Raw genomic sequence first — 20,123 nt, 5'->3', positions numbered from 1 at the left:
CTACTCTGTGTATAACTTAGTTGGATACACCCTGTATTCAGATAAAATATGGCTAATTTGGGGGGGGGGGGTTCAACAAAAGTTAAGAATAGTAAGACAACAATTATTCCTCATATTTCCTTCGGATATTAACTTTCATACATCTAGCTTTGCCAAAAGCACCTATAATAATTTTGTGGTTATCTGGTTTACTTCCCCCTCCTACACCAATTAAATGATTTTCTAACATGCTAATTCCTTGAAATTATTTCAAAAGGTATTTTGGCCTCAATCTGGATTTAATTTCAGATTATTTTTCAAGCAAATTACATCAGCAGAATTCTTAATACTGACAGTATCTGTTACTGAACCAGTGGTAGAATTTGTTACAAAATTCAATCTTCGAACAGGGACATATTTTCAAAAATACAGGAAACTATTGTTTCCCCTACTGGTCAAAGTTCACAGTGTAAGCTCTTTGGGGCAAATTACTTTTTAAAGAACTATGGCAGCCTTCTTTAACTTCTAAATATTCTGTCCTCTATATATTCTGGACTACAATTCTCATGAGTCTCAGACAGCATGGTTGTGCTGACTGAGGTTGAGGCTGATTGGCAGTTGTAGTCCAAAATATCTGCAAAACACTAGGAAAAGGCTGCACCATGGGAAACACTTGGGAAAGGCTGCACCATATACATTGGTGACTATGTACGTTTACTGGCAATGCCAGGTATTGTCTTATTTCCTGCCCCACATAAATGACTGCAAAATCCTGACACACCTTTTACTTTCCTTGCTGGAAGGAGTTCCCCTCATTGACATTCAACTCCCTCTTGCAAGATCCCTTTAGAGATGCCATACTCCCTCAAAATTGCCCCCAGTTTTACATACTGTTAATTTTAATTTCTATCTGCTTTGTTAATCTTTGCTGGCTCTGTTGGATAGCTCAGAGACAGAACCTTTCAGCAGTGTATAGTCCTATTGGTCAATTCCACCCAACCAACTTTCTGGGGGCTCTAAGGCTGGTGCTAAATTGTGGTCATCAGGTTTGGTGGTGGGGTGTATGTGTCTATTTCCTTTTAATTCAGTTCAGGCTATGAGTGAAATATGCTTGGACTCTGAAGTGGTGACAGTAGGACCAATATAACATGTGCCTTCCCCCAGATTTCTTTACATGCTGGATGACACTGGACACTGTGATGGAGCCATCACTTCAAGATAAGGATGTAAGAACCTGCCAGATCAGACCACTGGCCCATCTGGTCCACCATCTTGTTCTTACAGTGACTGATCAGATGACTATGCCTAGATCAACAGCAGGACCTAAGCACAACACTACCCATTTGTGTGTCCTAGTAGGAGTGGCCGCTGAGACCATATAACACTGGTCCTGAAAGACCTTCATTGGCTCCCAGTACATTTCTGAGCACAATTCAAAATGTTGCTGCTGACCTTTAAAGCCCTAAAGGGCCTTAGCTCAGTATACCTGGAGGGCCTTCTGATGGTTCTCTCACTGCGAGAAGTGAGGTTACAGGGAACCAGGCAGTGGTGCCCACCCTGTGGAACGCCCTCCCATCAGGTGTCAAGGAAATAAACAACTACCTGACTTTTAGAAGACATCTGAAGGCAGCCCTGATTAGGGAAGTTTTTAATGTTTAATGCTATATTGTGTTTTTAATATTCTGTTGGGAGCCGCCCAGAATGGCTGGGGAAACCCAGCCAGATGGGCGGGGTATAAATAATAACAACTATTATTATTATTATTATTATTATTATTATTATTATTATTATTCCACTTCTGACAGTGGTATAGAAAAAATAGTTATCATGGCTAGTAGCCTTTGATATGTCTTATCTTCCAATAACTTGTCTAGCTCTCTTTTAAAGTTACTCAAGGTGATGACCATCACTATTGGTTGTGGAAGTGAATTCCATATTTTAATCAGGTGCTTTGTGAAGAAGCACTATGTGTTGTCTGTCCTGAATCTTCCAATGTTCAGCATCACTGGATGCCCTTCATAGGAAGCAATTAATAAATGAACTACTACTAAATCGTTTCTCTCCAAGAATTTAGTTAGTATCGTTATGGTTCGCAACTGGAGTTTCATTTACTCTCAGAATCAATTGTAAACCCAGAACAATACGGGAAATGAAGAAATCTCTGAGCAACCAGTATATAGCTCTTGAATAGATTATGGACTGCATATCACACAATATCTTTACTGAACTACAAATGGGGAAGAAGTGTTTTGGACTTTTACGTAGTTTGGCTTGAAATATAGCCTTAATTTGATAGACATTTTTTGAAAGCCAGATAGCACACCACTTCTGATTAACTCCGGAATAAAGAATATAAACTTGTAGCTAGGAGTAAAACTGCATCTATCTTGACGTGGGAGCTCTGTGATAATCTTTATAAAAACTTAAAAGCAGCCTCAGAACAGCAATGCTGTGGGAGGTATTTAACCCTTCTCTCCTACATCATTTTCTCTGGTTGAAATTTCCCACCCTCAAAAATGAAAGAAAGAAAAAGAAACCCGACAACAGATTTGCTGTGGGGGAGGCACAATAGGATACCTGTCTTATCTCTCCTGTGGATTAATAGCCACTGGGCAGGACGGGGGGGGGGGTGGAGAGAGATGGAAAATGAATGAATGAATGGCACAACAGGAAGCAGACTCTCCCCTCACCTGCTGCCCAAGCTCCTTCCCTCTCCCCTGGCTGATGTGTGCACAATTCTCCCACATCATCTGTGCTTTGCTCCTAGGACAGAATGGATTGGGAGGAGTTTTGGGCCCTAGCCTCTGTTTTCAAGTTGACCAGGCTCTGGCATCATAAAGATTCCACAAAGGCAAACAAATCACTTTCACGTTGAACAAGTTGCCCTGGGATCTTAATACACTCCTGATGTAACTTCTTACATGAAAGCTCCCAGATTTGAAAGTGCTTAATCACCTGCTGAGTACTATTGAGATGACAGACTAAGTTAGAGGAAGCTACATTCCACTTTGAAGTTAGGATGTCCATGAAGCACAGTTGAGTTATCCAGTTTTACTTTCACACAATGCCCTTTTAAATACTTTCCAATTTAAGCTTTAAGTCAAAGTAAAACTACAAAAACCTACCCAGATGCCTTAAAAGCATGCTAGGGTCTCAAGGCAGGGAAAATGCAGCTAACTCTTGTTCTCGGTTATTACTGCTTCAAGAGTAGAGGTACTGGCCTAGAGGTGGCAATAACTTTAGCAGTTTTATCTTTTGTCACAATGGACATTGCTAAATGTGAGAAGCCTATATGTCTATTATAATACATGCACACAGTGTATCTGGATAACTTAATTAGAAAATTAACATAAAAGAAAAGATTTTCTTCAGATGTAATGAGTGCCCAGTGTGCTTTGAAGTTAAAGGGAATAAAGCTTCAACCATTTTTGAATAGATCATTAAACTGAAAAGTTTATGAAATTTGAACATCTATAATCACCTCTGCTTCAGTTACTGAGAAGCAATAAAATTATTAGCTTAAAATCTATGAGGCTAATTATGTTTTAGATTTTCAGTTTTGCATTGCACATCAGGAAAGTTCAGTATATTGTGTCAATCAATTACCTGTATATTAGGCATCTAGTTAGAGAAGTTCTCCATCATCCAATTTAACTATGCACACCAAATGCTGATATTTAGAGAACAGGAAGACTTGGAGACAAGATAGTATGGCCTTTGGGATTACTATAGGCAGAAGGGGGATAAGCTCTCTCAATATGTCTGCTTTTGTCAGAATAAAAATTACATATCCCAATTCACTGACCTCAGGTTTTCAGGTTGTATTAAACCAGTGTTTCATACAGGAAGTATTTTAAAGCTTGCGAACATGTTTCTAGCACAAAGCTTGTGGGGATCTCAAAAAGACTAATTGGAGAAAACAGCAGGCTACCAATGAATCAACCTACCAATGTTACAACCTAGGGTCACTTCATAAAAACATTTTTCTATGTAATGAAGGCATGATTGGTAATTTTTCTTCAAGGAATTTTTCTTCAAGTTAAGTCTTCAGTTGCAGGGGTACCTTCTGAATGTTGAAAGCTCAACATTTTAACCTAAAATGCTACCCCCCCAATAGTGCAGCTGCTACTAGGATGAGTAGAATGTAATCTTATGAACATCCATGGACATCTATTGAATATTGTATGGGATCTGCCTGCTGATGAGCAATTCAACTCCATTCTACACCATTTTGTTAGTGCTTCTCTCTGTACCAATCCATCAGAGAAACACTTGTCTACTATTTTTAAAATGTAATACACCAAAAGGCTAATCCTCTCCCCTAGATATCAGAGTTCTCCGTCTCAGGTGCTTGAATATGAAACTATTTTTTGGGGGGTAGGAAACTGAGGTGAACAGCAGTATCTATAGCTACTAGTAGGAAACATACATGTGCACCCACTTGTAAATGAAGCTTCAGTTCTTCAAGAATAAATAATTATTACTGGCTGATTTTGGACTAACCTTTTCCCACAAAACTAAATGTTATGAAGTAATAAAATTCACACAACCCAACATTGTGTCCCATGTTCAACTTTACCTACTCTGTGCAGAAAAGCTGATCTTCATAATAGGTATGTCCTATGTTTTCTCTGGTGTAAAAATGTCTTATTTTCTACTAATCTGGAACTACTACTTGACTCTAATAATAAACTATGTGTTTTGAGCTATGCATACACAAAAGTTGTTTTAAGGATATTTTGGAAGTACCTTAACCATTCAGGGGAATAATCTGAGAGATACAATGTACAAATGTCTCTCTTTCAGACTTGTCTAGTTATTAGGATCTTGTGCTCTGTATATGCCAAATAACTGACTTGATTTAGGTTGTACATATACCAGGGCTTGCGTATGTATCTGTATCTATCTCTCTATAAAAACAGTACTTTTAGTTCATCTAAATTTCATAGCTGAATTACCTTCTTCCTTTTTCTTCTTTGCTTCTTCTTCACTTCTTTCTTTAGCTTTTAATGCTTCATCAGCTTTTGCTAAAAATAAATAAAATGCTGATTAGTTGTTCAGTAATTAATATTTTTGATAAAACAACTTCTTATGAGGGATGGTCAGAAAGACACTTCTTGCGTCCTATGGAAAATGCAATTTACTGTGGACACAAGAAGGAATTGTCTCAAGTCCCAACTTGTCCCTGTATAAAATACATACATGATGCTCAAAGAAGAAACCATTAGAGCAGCTGAACATTTTCCTTAGACTATCTTTGAGATATGTGGATGCTTTGAAGTATCCCACCACACATTTTCTTCCCAATACCTTTCCACTAGATAATAGACTGAAGCACTCTATGTCTCCAGTGTTTGGGCTCCATAAGCAAAGCATGCCATACCCTGGTGCCCCCTTTGCAACTGGTCTGCTGGATGAAGAAACCTTGTACTGCTTCCTGTTTCCTTCTGTAGACACAACAGAGTTTCACTTGATGGATCAGGGCCTCTACATATATTTTTCTTCAGTGCAAGTCATAGCAGCAGCATTTAATTCATGTTATTACAGCATCTTCTAAGAAGAGTCTCCTTTCCTTTAGAAACAGCTTCCCTTATTACTTAATTATCTACAAGTTGCTCAACTGCAGGGGTTTTAAACACTTTACTACAGATGTTAAAGAAGATTAAAAATATACAGCACAGTAACAAGGGACTATCAATATACTCTGTAAATTAATTAAATTTCTGTTCTAGCACATCATTTATTCCAAAGCGTTAATGTCTCAAAGGGGCCATTCTCTTTTATTGCCATCTCACTGCCTGATGAGTGAACTTGGAATAAGTCTCTAATAGCATTATAGTTGATGAAATATTAAGTTTTTAAAAGTACTGCCATGTCGAAAGATGAAGAACCAAAACGTGGGTAGTTGGACTTTAGACCAGCCCTTAATATGTAATAAATCCATTATATGCCTAGTATACCGGCTGTTTTGCTCTACGTTAGTTTGCTGCACCAATACATTAGTTATATGAATATTCAATTGACATAGTGAGTATGAAGTACATGAATGACACATGACCACAACTTTCAAAGTCTAATGTCTCTTTGTATTTAGTAGCTACACCTTCTTAAAATATACAATTTAAATACTGATGCTCTGAAATGATAGAAGCAATTACAGAGACATCTGTTTCCATTTCCAAGCTTTTAGACACACTTAGGCTACATTTAAAGTCATGAAATATTAAAACTTTTCTGCCAGCAATATCATTACAAGAATCTATTAAATTAGATAATAAAAACAAACCACTGATAACTGTAAAGACTTTTACTTCATTTACACTTTATTCTCCCTAGTAGCAGGATAAGGATAATAGAAATTCCATTTAAATTCAATTTTGGTTATACATGTAATTGTAGCTATACCCCTTGAGTCATGTAAAATGCTCAGCTTATGTTTCTTTCAAATTATCCTGCTCAGATTCACATTCCACTCCTTACAACCATCTTCAATATGTATTAGCAAAGCTCATTAGACTGAAATTTAATAATGCAAACATTAGGTGGGTCTCAAGATCCTCCATTATCAACACAAGATGGATTGCTTATATATAGCTCTTAGGCTAACCAGGCAAAATTTAGATTCAATAAACTACGAGGCTTAAATTTGATTTATTTATTTCTCTATGCCAGTTTGTTCTTCATAACTGATTTGTTCCCTGCATAGGAACAGTTCATCATATTTTTGAAAGATAGCAAAATTATAAGTTTAAAAGAGAGAGATAGCAATCTCATAGTTAGGCATGTATTTCTGTGTAACCTATACTTTGCTAATTTTCTTGACTTCTATGTACCAGTAGGAATTTTTAAGGTATTTTAAAGGAGATGCTTATTTTCCTTTCTTGGCCCATTATTTGAGCATGGTAGCAAATGCATAACATCCTAAAATGTTTTAATATGGCCCATAAATGGAGATGCTCAGCCTAGCCCACTTAGAAGAATATTCTAGCAAAACAACTGCTTCCAAGTGAATGTGCTGAGGAATTACACATAATCTATTTTGAGAAGTTTAAGATGTCACAGTTTAAAATCAGGAGAAGAAACATTTCTGTTTTTCTTTCAGTGCAATACTGGAAAAATACTGCATGCATGCAAAAATTCAAAACCAAATATTCCTGTGTTGAATTCATGAAACAATTATTTGGAATTCGAAAGAGCAAACTGTTCCTGAAATCTATAATCCTTGCACTACTGTGTTCCGTGAGACTGCTAAATCAGGGCATGTCTCCATTGCTGCTTTCTGTATCTTTCTCATTAGCTATCATCCAGAAGGATAGGCATATTTTTTCCATCTCAAGGATTATCAACAGGGTAAGGAGACAAGTTTCAGAAATTCCACACCAACATTTTGAAGATAATTAAAGGTCCACTGAACAACCAGCACTAGCCTTCGAAACCTACACCTTATTGAGGAAGTTGGCTGTCCATATAACATACAACTAATCAACTGTAAAACCGTATGGGGATGTGCCTTTTGTCTCAGGTTATGATAAGCTGATTTTGTCGCATGTGCCTGTGTTCTCAGCAAATCACTCCTCCACAGTGACATGTGACTATCCAGCCACATAGCAGCAACTGAGGAGTGATGTGCTAACAGCCTGTAGCAGGTATGAGCAGACTCCAGGATGGCTTTGGTTTTTGTTTTAACTAGAACCACAAAACCTACCAACCAGAGTCTGGTGCAAAATGCAGGGGTTTTGATTACGAGAACTGAACTAAAGGCCTTAATCCTTCAAAAAACAAAAAACAAAACAAAACAAAACAAAACACAAAAAACCCCCACTCCAATTTATCCTGCTCCCATTTCACACACAACTTTCTTCAATTCAGCAGCCTACTTTGCTATTGTCATTGTTAGAAATCTTTGCTGATACTTCAGATCACCCAAAGATCTTGTGGTGGATCCTGATCTACTTTTTGCCCACCTGGGGTCTAGAGCTTCTCAATAAAAGTCATGGTTACGTTTGTGTTTTTGAATTACAGAATATTTGAGAACAGTCATAACAACGACCAAAAACACATTTCAATTCATTTCATCTTTTTCTGACCTGTAACACTTTAATGACATAAGATTTTTACTGGTTATAGATGGTATCCAATTGCTGTCCTTCTACAAATTAAAGGCATTGGCCAGCAGTACAGGGACTGAGTCAATTTCTCCCCATAGCTAAATACCTCAAAACATGGCCCATCTGCCCCAGAGGGTACTCCAATCCTCTAGAGCAGATTGGGAGGACGGGGGGTGGGTGGAGAAAATGGCCTCTCCTCCCATTTCACCAACAGATGTCTTCCATCATCAGAAGAACACCAGTTGAATGTCACTGTCAGAAAAATGATCAAGTATTACAGGTCAGGCAATTGAAATGGTCCTCACTGCCACCCAGATCAGCCCAGCTGGATATATTTTAAAAGCCCTTAAGAAGATATGAACATTATCATACAAAAATATTATCTCACCCTAAGCAACTTATCACCTATTATCTTCAATCATCTCTAAACTCCTCCAAGTCCTTTCACACATGTAGAGAACTAGAGTGGTCATGAGAAAGGAACTGCAATCCAGCAGAGGCTCTTGCTGGAGGAATGGGCTTTTTACCAATTTCCCCCTTTCTTTTGCAGCCCCTGAACCACCATTTACATTGTACTGGTTTTTGGAAAGTCCAAGAACACTTCCCAAGAACTGTAAAAGCTGAGACAGACCTTAGCTTGGCAGAAGTCATTGTAATAATAATAATAATAATAATAATAATAATAATAATAATAATTTATTATTTGTACCCCGCCCATCTGGCTGGGTCTCCCCAGCCACTCTGGGCGGCTTCCATAAAAACCAAAAATACACTAAAATATCACAGATTAAAAACTTCCCTGAACAGGGCTGCCTTAAGATGTCTTCTGAATGTCAGGTAGTTATTTATTGCTTTGACATCTGCTGGAAGGGCATTCCACAGGGCGGGCGCCACTACCGAGAAGGCCCTCTGCCTGGTTCCCTGTAGCTTTGCTTCTCGCAATGAAGGAACCGCCAGAAGGCCCTCGGCGCTGGACCTCAGCGTCCGGGCAGAACGATGGGGGTGGAGACGCTCCTTCAGGTATACTGGGCCGAGGCCGTTTAGGGCTTTAAAGGTCAACACCAGCACTTTGAATTGTGCTCGGAAACGTACTGGGAGCCAATGTAGGTCCTTCAAGACCGGTGTTATGTGGTCTCGGCGGCCGCCCCCAGTCACCAGTCTAGCTGCCGCATTCTGGATTAGTTGTAGTTTCCGAGTCACCTTCAAAGGTAGCCCCACGTAGAGCGCATTGCAGTAGTCCAAGCGGGAGATAACCAGAGCATGCACCACTCTGGCGAGACAGTCCGCAGGCAGGTAGGGTCTCAGCCTGCGTACCAGGTGGAGTTGGTAGACAGCTGCCCTGGATACAGAATTGACCTGCGCCTCCATGGACAGCTGTGAGTCCAAAATGACTCCCAGGCTGCGCACCTGGTCCTTCAGGGGCACAGTTACCCTATTCAGGACCAGGGAGTCCTCCACACCTGCCCGCCCCCTGTCCCCCAAAAACAGTACTTCTGTCTTGTCAGGATTCAACCTCAATCCATTAGCCGCCATCCATCCTCCAACCGCCTCCAGGCACTCACACAGGACCTTCACCGCCTTCACTGGTTCTGATTTGAAGGAGAGGTAGAGCTGGGTATCATCTGCATATTGATGGACACCCAGTCCAAACCCCCTGATGATCTCTCCCAGCGGCTTCATATAGATGTTAAAAAGCATGGGGGAGAGGACGGAACCCTGAGACACCCCACAAGTGAGGGCCCAGGGGTCTGAACACTCATCCCCCACCACCACTTTCTGAACACGGCCCAGGAGGAAGGAGCGAAACCACTGTATAATAGTGCCCCCAGCTCCCAGCCCCTCTAGACGGTCCAGAAGGATGTTATGGTCGATTGTATCAAAGGCCGCTGAGAGATCCAGCAGAACTAGGAAACAACTCTCACCTTTGTCCCTAGCTCGCCGGAGATCATCAACCAGCGCGACCAAGGCAGTTTCAGTCCCATGATGAGGCCTGAATCCCGATTGGAAGGGATCCAAATGGTCCGCATCCTCCAGGCGTGCCTGGAGTTGTTCAGCAACCACACGCTCAATCACCTTGCCCAAGAAAGGAAGATTTGAGACTGGGCGATAGTTGGCCATACTGGCCGGGTCTAAAGATGTTTTTTTTAAGAAGCGGTTTAATAACCACCTCTTTCAGCGGGTCTGGGAAGTCTCCCTCATGGGGGGAAGCATTCACCACCCCGCAGAGCCCATCGCTCAGCCCTTCCCGGCTTGCTTTTATTAGCCAGGATGGGCAAGGATCCAGGAGACAGGTGGTTGGTTTCACGCGTCCAAGCAGCCTGTCCACATCCTCGGGGGTAACGGATTGAAATTGATTCCATGCAACTTGACCAGACAGAGCTCTAGCACTCTCCCGCCCCGGCACTGCTCCCACGGTGGTGTCTAGCTCCTTCCGAATATGAGTGATTTTATCTGCAAAAAACTTTGCAAAATCGTTGCAGGAGATCTTGGGGTCTTTACAAGGCCCCGGTGGTAAAGGTGGTTCCGTTAAATTACGAACCACCTGAAAGAGTCTCCTGCTACTATTTTCTGCAGATGCAATAGAGGCGGTGAAGAAAGTCTTCTTCGCCGTCGCTATCACCACTTGGTAGGCTCAACGTTGAGCTCTAACCTGTGTCCGGTCAGATTCGGAGTGAGTTTTTTGCCACCGACGCTCTAGCCGTCTCAGCGATTGTTTCATCGCCCTCAGCTCCGAAGAAAACCACGGAGCTGTCCGGGCTCCATGCAATCGGAGAGGGCGCTTCGGAGCCAGACAGTCGATAGCCCTGGTTAACTCCGCATTCCAGCGGGCCACCAGGGAATCAGCTGAAAGGCCATCAACATGGGATAAAGCATCCCCTACCACTCTCTGGAAACCATTTGGATCCATTAAGTGGCGGGGGCGGACCATCCGAATTGGTCCCACCTCCCTGCAGAGGGGAAGGGTCGCGGAGAAGTCCAGTTGCACCAGGAAGTGATCTGACCATGGCACTTCTTTTGTTTCACTTTTACTTAGTGTCAGATCACCCATGTCACTAGAGGTGAACACCAGGTCTAAGGCATGTCCATGACTATGAGTTGGGCCAAACTTATTCAGGGACAGCCCCATGGAGGCCATGCTTTCCACGAAGTCCCGAGCAGCCCCTTGTAAGGTCGTGTCGGCATGGATGTTAAAATCTCCTAGGACAACCAAACTAGGTGTCTCCAGGAGAAAATCCGCCACGACCTGAAGCAGCTCAGACAGGGAATCCTTGGTGCAGCGGGGAGGTCGGTACACCAAAAGGAATCCTGTACTGCCCCTATTGCCCAACTTCCAGAACATGCACTCAGAAAACTGGATCTTCCCAGTAGGACGCCTGGTGCAAGCTAGTGACTTCCTAAAAATCACTGCAACCCCCCCTCCCCGCCCGCATAACCTGGGTTGCTGTGCGTAAGAGAAACCTGGTGGGCAAGCAGCGGCAAGGACAGGCCCATCTGCTTCATCCAACCAGGTCTCTGTCACACATGCCAGGTCAAATCCTCCATCCACAATCAGGTCGTGGATGGCAGTGGTTTTATTCCTCATTGACCTGGCATTACACAGCAACACCTTCAGGTCATGTAGGTTTCCCCTGTTGATTCCAGTATCCATCTGGTCAAGGCCAGACCCGGAGGCAGGGATAGTCTTCAAACAACGACTAAACCTGCCTCCTCGGTAATGACATGGTCTGGTCTTAGCGTAACTCCGCCTCCTGCCCATGATCACCGAGATCGGATGTCCCAGTGCTTCCTCCCCCGTGGAACTTGTCCCAGCCATCGTGTTGGCTGGGGCCCCACTCCCAGGCAGCCCTGATCCCGCCCCTTAAAAACAAAACACAAACTATACAGAACCAATAAAACAACAACAACAAAAAGAAACAGAACAATTATACCAAAATTAATCCCCAACTAAATATCCATCCCACCCACCCCCAACAATGGAAAAAAGGAAAATAAAAATTTAAATTTAAATTTAAATTTAAATTGCCACCGACTGCTTGAGGACATTTTAAAGCACATTAACCACCTGGAACAGGGAAGAATGGCAGAACACTTCCCACCCTTCCCAAAAAGTTTGTTCCAAATAAATGCCTGGGCCACGCCCCCTGGGCCTGCTGGAAAAGGCCCTGGAATGGAGCAGGCCCTGCAGTCCTCACCCAGCTGATGTTCCGAGGCCTCACTGCAGCAGGAGTCCCTTTGTAGCCGGGAGAGCAAGACTTGTTCTTCCATACACTTGATAATTTTATCTTTAGTAGTGCTTTTTACCAGTTTACCCAAAACACATAACTAAGTAGCATATCATTTCCTGGATCGCCTCTGCTCCTTGAATAGCTTCTTATAAATCTGGGTTACATTAGCTGGTTCATATCAGCAGTTTCATATAAGAGAAGCTGGACCCTGGTTCCAAACCAACCATGGTTTTAAAGGTCAAAACCACAGCTTTAACTGTGCACAGAAACTCAGAGTCCAAGATCCTTTAATAGGTGTAATGTGATCAGACTTGCATGCCCCAGTCAGCAATCAAGTTGCCATGGTCTAAAAATAGAAATTAAGGGAAGAGTCTTGACTCCCAGTACATTTCTGAGCACAAGTCAAAGTTTTGGTGCTAATCTTTAAAGCCCTAAACGGCCTTGGCCCAGTATACCTGAAGGAGCGTCTCCACCCCCATCGTTCAGCCTGGACACTGAAGTCCAGCGCCGAGGGCCTTCTGGCTGTTCCCTCACTATGAGAAGTGAGGTTACAGGGAACCAGGCAGAGGGCCTTCTCGGCAGTGGCGCCCACCCTGTGGAACGCCCTCCCATCATATGTCAAGGAAATAAACAACTACCTGACTTTTAGAAGACATCTGAAGGCAGCCCTGTTTAGGGAAGTTTTTAATGTTTAATGTTTAATTCTGTATTGTGTTTTTAATATTCTGTTGGGAGCCGCCCAGAGTGGCTGGGAAAACCCAGCCAGATGGGTGGGATATAAATAAATTATTATTATTATTATTATTATTATTATTATTATTATTACTCCTATATGGCAAGAAACCAAACCCATTATGAAATAGAAATTATGGGTTGAATTGAACTAAGAGATACTATGAGTAGACCTAATGAAATCAATGGACATGATTGACTTTAAATGAAGCAATTTCAATGGGTCTACTTTTTGAGTATGACTTGGAATACAATCCAGGTTATCTGATTTAGCTACTGTCTATTGCAAAGGGTACAAATTTAATCCGCAGCAACAGCAGCAATATTTTTTGAAATACTTATATCTCTGCTTGTAAATTGAAATAAACTGATTTACAAAGCATGTTTGCCCCTTTACTTGTTTGCTTCCTTAGGTCACAGCACAGTAATAATTATATATCAGAATTATACATACACACAAGTCTGAACATGCCCTAGGATAAAGAAATGTTGGAGGTGATTTTTGTCATTATTGAAAAAATGACTGGTCAAAATCTTTACCCTCAATTTGTATGGTTATGTAAAATCAGTAATTTCCAGACTGAAAAATTATCATTCATTTTCTCACAGTAACTATAATGTCTATCAGTTGTTATGGGGTGAGGGCGAGGGAGAAAAACCTCTATATTTCAGTGGCTATTACAAATTTGTGTAAATGAACAAATTGACTAATTTTGTTCAGAGACAAGGAAGGTTGACAGGCTAATTATTATATTTTGATTGAAAAAAATATTTTTATTAGGTATGGGAACTTGAAGGATTCTATAAAACCCTTGGGTACAATTTAAGAAACTCATGAAATATGTTGTTTGATTGGTATTTGTAGGTTGCTTAGAAAAATGTGAATTTATATTTTACTTTATGAAAATATGTAAATAATCATGAGTGGATTTAATTATTTGACTCTGTGTGGATAAGTATGTGCCATGGAAGAGAGACTGCACAATGGAGGATTTGTGGAAACCATGGGTGGTGATAATTCTTGCTGGAGGCAAAGAAAGCCATCTGACATTGGCCAAACTTGGTGAGGAGTTGCCGAAAAACCAATGAGTGTAGTTGTTACTACTCTGGAGGCTCAACCAATACACCTGAGGATTCAAGAGGCCTGAAATGTGCTTGGCCAGGGGTAGGCAACCTAAGGCCCAGGGGCCGGATGCAGCCCAGTTGCATTCTCAATCCGGCCCGCGGACAGTGCGGGAATCAGCGTGTTTTTACATGAGTAGAATGTGTCCTTTTATTTAAAATGCATCTCTGGGATATTTGTGGAGCATAAGAATTTGTTCAATCCCCCCCCCCAAAAAAAATAGTCCGGCCTACCACATGGTCTGAGGGACGATGGACCAGCCCACGGCTGAAAAAGGTTGCTGACCCCTGTGCTTGGCTGTGACTGACTAGATGTTGTGTTCCACCCAGTCCAAAAGCAGGTCCTGAGATCAAGGGCCTCTTTATCTGTAAATATTGGATTTTGCTGTGGTTGATGCTCACTGATGCTTCTGCAGGAGACCACTGACCTTGGTTAACCAGATCTTTGCAGTGAGCTCCAAACCCTGTGGCTGGCTTTCAAGCAGATCGTTGTTCCTGGAGGTTCGTGAAAGGGAGAGCCCTTCTGAAGACTGAATCTGACTGTCCACCATTGCAAGGCACAGCTTGATGTATAGATGTCTGCTCAATGTGATGTTCCTTTGGTACGGAAGCGTGGGCATAGTGCTTCGCCCATGGAGTGATGTGTGTTGCTGAGAGGCCCAGGCCCAGGTCATGAGCCATGAACATGATGTCCCGCTTCTTGGATTTGATGAGAGTCTGAGCTTCTGAACTGATTTTTTCTATTCTTCCCAGGGAGAGGAAGGCCAGGCCTTTGGAAATTAGTCTCTGTAGAGCGAGCCCAGATTAGCATGTCTAGCTAAGGAAAGGTGTGCATGCCCTGGATGTGGGGGTGGGCTACCAGGGAGATCATTATCTTGGTAAACGTGGGGGGTGGAAGTGGAGGCCAAACCAAATGGGAGGGTTCTGAACTGGTAATGTGTGTTTCCAATAGCAAAATGTTGCTGTGTGGAGAATAATTGGAATGTGTGGGTAAGTTTCCTGGAGATCTATTGATGTGAGTAGGTCTTGGGAGTGGAGATTTTCATTGATGGAGGAAAGTGTCTTCATACTGAACTTTCTGTAGGCTACCCATTGGTTTAGGAATTTCTGATCTAGAATGCCCCCCAGTGCAGATAGTCTGACATCATTGTTGTTGCTGGCGGTTAGACTTACTCTGATTGGGTATGTTGTTTTGCTGGAATATGTTGGAGAATCTGGGCTCGTTCCACGATCTGTTAGGCTTGAAACCTCTATTTCTGCCTTGCTGGCAGAAATTATGAAAGGACATACAATTGCATTACCTGAGATGATGTTCCCTAACATTTGTACCCCACTTTTCTACCATAAGACATTCAAAGTGGATTATCAAAAATATAAAGATCTAATTATTTTCAATGAAAACAATAAAAAATGAACTCACAAAGCAGCATGGTAATTACTAACCACACTTAAAAATGCAACAGTTTCCAATTTAAAAAAAACACACAGTGAAGGCCAGTAACACAGTCTCTGCGTGTAGGCATACAATATAACAAACAGAATACAAAAGGAAAAGAGGGAGAGAGAGAGAGAGCGAGAGGGAGAGAGAGAGCATGAGAGAGAACAGGAACGCCAGTCTTTGCAGCTCACCAAAAGGTTAAAAGGGCCAGGACAAACCTCCCTAGAGAAGGTGTCCCAAGTTCTAGATTGCATTATGGAAAAGGCCCTCCTGTGGTCACACAACATACATCTGACAATGTAAGGGAGTAGAGTAAGCAGTACAGAGATTGATCTCAGTGCTCTTAATGAGGGAGGTTATCTTTGACATATGCAGGTTCTAGCCCTTTTAGAGCTGCAAATGTCAAGACTGGCACCTTGCTTTGAGCCCAGAAACAAACTGGTAACCAACACAGATAATATAAGATGAAAGTAACATGATCTCATCAACAGACCCTGGCAGCTGCGTTTTAAACCAACTGAAGTTTCCAAACTATATTCAGGGCACCTGCATATAAAGCTCATTTGCAGTGATCTAACTTAGAAATCACAAGGCCATGAATAACTGAAACAGGATTTATTTCTCCAGAAAAGGGTGTAACTGGCATGCAAGCTGAAACTGGTAAAAGATGCTCATAGCTCCTGCTGCTACCTGGTCACCCAGGGCTATAAACAGCAACAACCCCTGACAAGCTATGAAACTAATTCTGAACTCTGAAACATGTAGAGCTATAACATTTAATTTTAAAGCTTTGTAAATTATTACCATAGTATTCAATATTCAAAAACAATATTATTATGTGGCTATTTCCAGACTGACTGAAACACACTGAATTCCTTTCACGCATTTTTTTCAACTGTGAAACTAAGTAGAAACATTTACATAGAGATCCCCGGACTTTTTCTTAAGCTGTTAGTATAATCACTTGATTCCGATGGATGTGCCACTAGAGGTACCAATAAGCCTCCAGAACACTAGAAAACTATGAACATGTTGAGTACGCAACAGTATAAATAAATATAAATGGTTTTATGGCGTTACAGCTAACAGCAAATATGTGAATAATCTTTAATTGAAAGGACAAAAAAATGGAAGAAACTCTGGAACAGATAAGTAACTTTTTCAATAGTATATCTTCCAAGATGTACATATAGTGTTTTCCAGAATTTCCTTGAAAATAAATAAGATTGGTCATTATTAAAGATTTCACAAAGGCTCCATCCATGAAAGACAGCCAGCATTAATGCTATTATTAGTCATATATAAACACATCTCATTAAATACATCCCCTTAACAGTAAAGTGTGGTTTGCAACATGGACCTTAATTAATGTTTTGATTATCGTTATGCATTTATTTATTTTAGCTATTGTGTGCTGCCCTGAAATGCTGATGGATGAAGGGTGATTAATAAAATGAACTAGTAAATAACATGCAGCATTATTTATCCAACAGACATTAAATATCCATCTGAAGCACAGAATTCAGGAGAATGAAAAACAAACAAAGCTAATAACGATACATACCCTTACACAAACCTGCATGTATTTATACGTCTCTCTATAACTCTAAGAAGAAATAAATTAGCCACACAACATACAGGGGTGGTATGTACAAAACACCCAGACCTGCTCCCAAAATGGATAGTACAAGGATAGGTTTAACCTACCTATTTCTACTGAACCTGAAGTCTGATTTTCTGGAATATGCAGAAGAGAGTCCCCATCCCCAATGTGTTTCAGAAGAACAGTTATTTACATTTTGCCTGATTCACAGCCCAGTCCTATGCCTGCTTGCACAGAAATCATTCTCATCAAATTTGATGGGGCTTCCTATCCAGGAATTTATGCACAGGATTACAGCTTTGGGTTTTAAAAACCATTAAACTTTGTTTTCCTCAGAAAAGCTATGGTATAGGTTGTTGATCATCGCTTCACAAAGTAGGCGATACATCGATTGTATCTACACTTTCACTTGAACGTACAAGAGTAATCAGAATTTAATGCCTCAACTGGTTTTATTCCAGCTGCAGTGCAGAAAGTACAGGTGCAGGGCTTGAAGCTAAAAACTAATTCTGAGTTATGTAGATAAATCCTCCAGAGAAGTATTATGTTGATATAAATCAGCACAAATATAAACTACTTGATCTGGAGTGCCACAGGAGTTTTCTGCACAAACTGCATGTCTACATATTATCTACAAATGGAATTATTTCCCAATATCTATGTATTGTTCTATTCTGAAAAGGTAATTTAAAACTATGAATTGCTTTTTTTCTTTTATAGACTAAAAATGAAAGAGTAAGCGCTTTTCCAGAAATCTATTAAATGAACAGTTGTATTAAAACTTCTCCTGTTTCAGACTTTGTATTTGGAAAAGTGAAATAAATTATATTTCAAGACACAACAATATTATGTTGAGGCACCTACAGTATGGCAATACCAAATCTTTGGTTCTATTTTAATGACTTTCTTCTAGTTTCTGTTGATGTAATCATTAAGGTGTCACTCAGAAAATCGAATATTCACTAGATGGCGCAACTAGAATAATTTATATCTTTATTTAACCATGCTGCGTCTGTCTACAGGAATGAAACAAATGAGATAACGCATAAAGCACTCATTATTGGGGGTTTGTCTAATCCTGAAGCATTAAGTTGAAATGAAACCTTTTGATCTACTTGTCCCACGGATGATTTCAGCTAAGAAAATACATGCTGGAATAAAATTATGCTAAACCAAAGGATGGTTTTAATAAGAATATGTTACTTTTATTTAAACTGGCATTAGAAAAAAGTGGCTCTTCAAAGAAAGCAAGTGTGATTCATTTCAATTCTATTTCTTGAAGGTTAACTGATTATGGTATATTTTTTAAAAATGTTGCAGAAAAAATTCTTTTAAAGACTTGCTTTTACCTTGAATCAATGACTAACAATAATAATTACCAAAAAACAAAGATTAACAGTATTTATGTGTTGATAACACAATATATCCTTCTGGGAACTAATAGCAACAAAAACCATAAGGAATTAAAAACTGTTTGAATTTCAGCTAAGTACTCAAAGATGGGTACATTACATCTAACCATTTTTGTTTTTCTGCTAATACGATTTACTTTGTTATTACTTTGTACCATAAGTCAAGAATGTGGGGATAAAATTTGTGCTTGCTAACTATTCAGAACTACAGTACAATGTATTTTAATTAGCTGGGGATTAGCAGAGGCACCCTAAACTTTTATTGTGAACATATATAGTCCAATTAATTACTGAGGATTGTATTTATAAGAATGAAATATTTAATTCAGGTAAAAAGAAAACTGGAATAACTGTTGATTTTAGCCTTTTTGTGAAGCCAGTGTGCCAGTCCAAACAGGCAACTCTCATTAGTGTTGAACAGCAGAAGAGCATTACAAAGATACTGTGAGAGAAGAGGCTATGAATAAGAACATTTTCCATTTCATGGAAAGTAGTAAAACAAATGCTGTTAGCGAACCCCTCCCTCCCAAATTAACAGTCTGCAGGCATATTTAGTTGCACTATTTTTCTTTCTTTCTTTTTACTTACATTAAAATGAACTTTCTTTTTTACACTTCTAAAACATTTAAACAACTCTCTAAAATGCAAAGCACATTCTCCTATTACTTGCAAGGCATTACCAAATTTACATGTCATTTTATGTAATATATTACATGTATCAGGGCTTTTAAAATGTTTTCCCCAAAAAACTATTCATAGAGGAACTCTCAGGTTATTACGATGTCAAAAAAAAATTCTGCATACACTTCTAAAATCATATATTACATATGTATATCTTCCTGCACAGCTCTATTGTCCATTCACAATACAAACATTTTCATAACCCTTAGTAATATTGTTAGGACAAAGAACAATGGTAAGTGTATGATGCTGTGTAATACCTTAAGTGGTTCTGTGTGTATTCACTTATGTATTCGAATTTGTCTGATATTACTTCAAAACCATGAATAAGTGAAAGATCATCTATAAATATTTATTCAGTTTCACTATTCTAAATTAGTTATTTCATGTAAATTACAATGAATGTCCAAAAGCACACGGGAATTCTAACAACCTTGCACATATCTGGTGAATGCCTGAGAAATGCAGACTGCCCATCACTTGTCTGTCACATAATGGTTATTGTTAACATTCACTAGCGAAACTTCATAATTTGAACATTTACTAGATGAGTTTTGGATTCCCCTGTGGCTGTCAATAGTTTTTTGCTTTCAAGAAATCCACTGTGTTATGTACACTTTTAAAATTTATTTATTTTAAAAAATGATGTGTTACCTTCCAGGGTAAACCACACCCAACACAGCTTGTAACAAAACCATAGTACATGGTATAAAATAAGTACAAAGGACACAATATAATAAAAGTCCTGAATTATTTCATTATCAGCTATATACACACACACTTTTAAAAATAAACTAAAACAATGCATTGTGTTTCTAAAGG

The 20,123-nt window shown here is 40.1% G+C and overlaps 1 protein-coding gene across 3 annotated transcripts in view; it reads right to left on the bottom strand.

Moving 5' to 3' along the window:
- Positions 1-20,123, bottom strand: part of RSRC1 (arginine and serine rich coiled-coil 1) — a 177,859-nt gene that overhangs the window by 30,325 nt on the left and 127,411 nt on the right. For all 3 annotated transcript variants that reach the window (XM_079978179.1, XM_079978180.1, XM_079978178.1), the window contains one exon: positions 4,938-5,006. In XM_079978179.1, coding sequence (XP_079834305.1) covers positions 4,938-5,006 — 69 coding nt within the window. The remainder of the gene's footprint in view (positions 1-4,937; positions 5,007-20,123) is intronic.

Source organism: Podarcis cretensis, assembly GCF_951804945.1.
Source record: "Podarcis cretensis genome assembly, chromosome: 5".
NCBI lineage: Eukaryota > Metazoa > Chordata > Lepidosauria > Squamata > Lacertidae > Podarcis > Podarcis cretensis.
The sequence above is the reverse complement of the archived record's forward strand: the minus strand, read 5'-3'. Positions and strand labels throughout refer to the sequence as shown.